The sequence below is a fragment of the Primulina huaijiensis genome, unplaced genomic scaffold, assembly GCF_012295235.1.
Source record: "Primulina huaijiensis isolate GDHJ02 unplaced genomic scaffold, ASM1229523v2 scaffold203736, whole genome shotgun sequence".
Taxonomy (NCBI): domain Eukaryota; kingdom Viridiplantae; phylum Streptophyta; class Magnoliopsida; order Lamiales; family Gesneriaceae; genus Primulina; species Primulina huaijiensis.
This window is the reverse complement of record NW_027353367.1, coordinates 1-832: the sequence shown is the minus strand read 5'-3', so window position 1 is coordinate 832 and position 832 is coordinate 1. Positions and strand designations below refer to the sequence as shown.

Genomic DNA, 832 nt, shown 5'->3' with positions numbered 1-832 from the left:
GCAGATTTGCTTCCAGCATGTATAATTTGTGGCTCTAATCTTTCTCACGTTGTGTCTTGATTGTCATCTTAACTACACTAAGGATGCCTGCTGCTCTTTTTAAATTTGCTTATAGCTTTCATCTATTATTCTCAATTGTTTGTTTATCTGCGCAGGACCGATAATGCTATTAAAAATCACTGGAATTGTTCTGTCAAAAAAAGACAGGATTTATATTTTCGTAGTTTCTCTGCCCTGGAATTGCTCGAGACTACATCTCCGAATAGCGGCAATCATGAAGAAATGCCAGGATCCAAAAGTTATTCTAGAGTAGCCCAAAGTCTTGGTAAACATGGTCACTTTGTCCAGAGGAAAGGCGCTGGAAATCCTAATTTTTGCAAGGATACATCAGTGACTAGTCCCACTTTCCAGGGACATTGCACATCTTCAGAGGGGTTTAGAAATTTAGCGCCCCTAAATTGTGTTGAATTTGATTTGTTAACAAATGTTAAAAGTGATAAATCTGGTAAACCATGCAATGGAAGTGTCAATTCTGCGAGACAGTCGTGGGATTCTCTGTCAACCAACTCGTTGAATAGTATCATGGATTCATGCCATCAAACTGAGAAATGTCATGCTAGTCTTGAGGTTGATCGTGCAAACAAATCTGAAAGGATGTTTGGACCTCCTAAAAGACCTAGGTGTAGCCCATGTGTTACAGTCGCTAGGTCTGAAGAATCTCCACTCGATACCATTTTAAGCCTGTCTCTCCGCGGGCTTGGAGAAGTGAATCTAAGGGCTGGAAAAAGAAACAAAGCCTGTGAAAGATCTCAATTGGCTGGTCACATGGAGA

General features: G+C 40.6%; 1 protein-coding gene across 1 annotated transcript; it reads left to right on the top strand.

Annotated features, from left to right (window-relative positions):
* Nucleotides 1–82: 82 nt before the first annotated feature.
* On the top strand, nt 83–828 carry LOC140966272 (uncharacterized; the record flags this gene model as incomplete). Its single annotated transcript, XM_073426597.1, has 1 exon — nt 83–828. A coding segment is annotated over one exon (746 nt), but the record flags the coding sequence as incomplete, so codon positions are not given.
* Nucleotides 829–832: the final 4 nt, after the last annotated feature.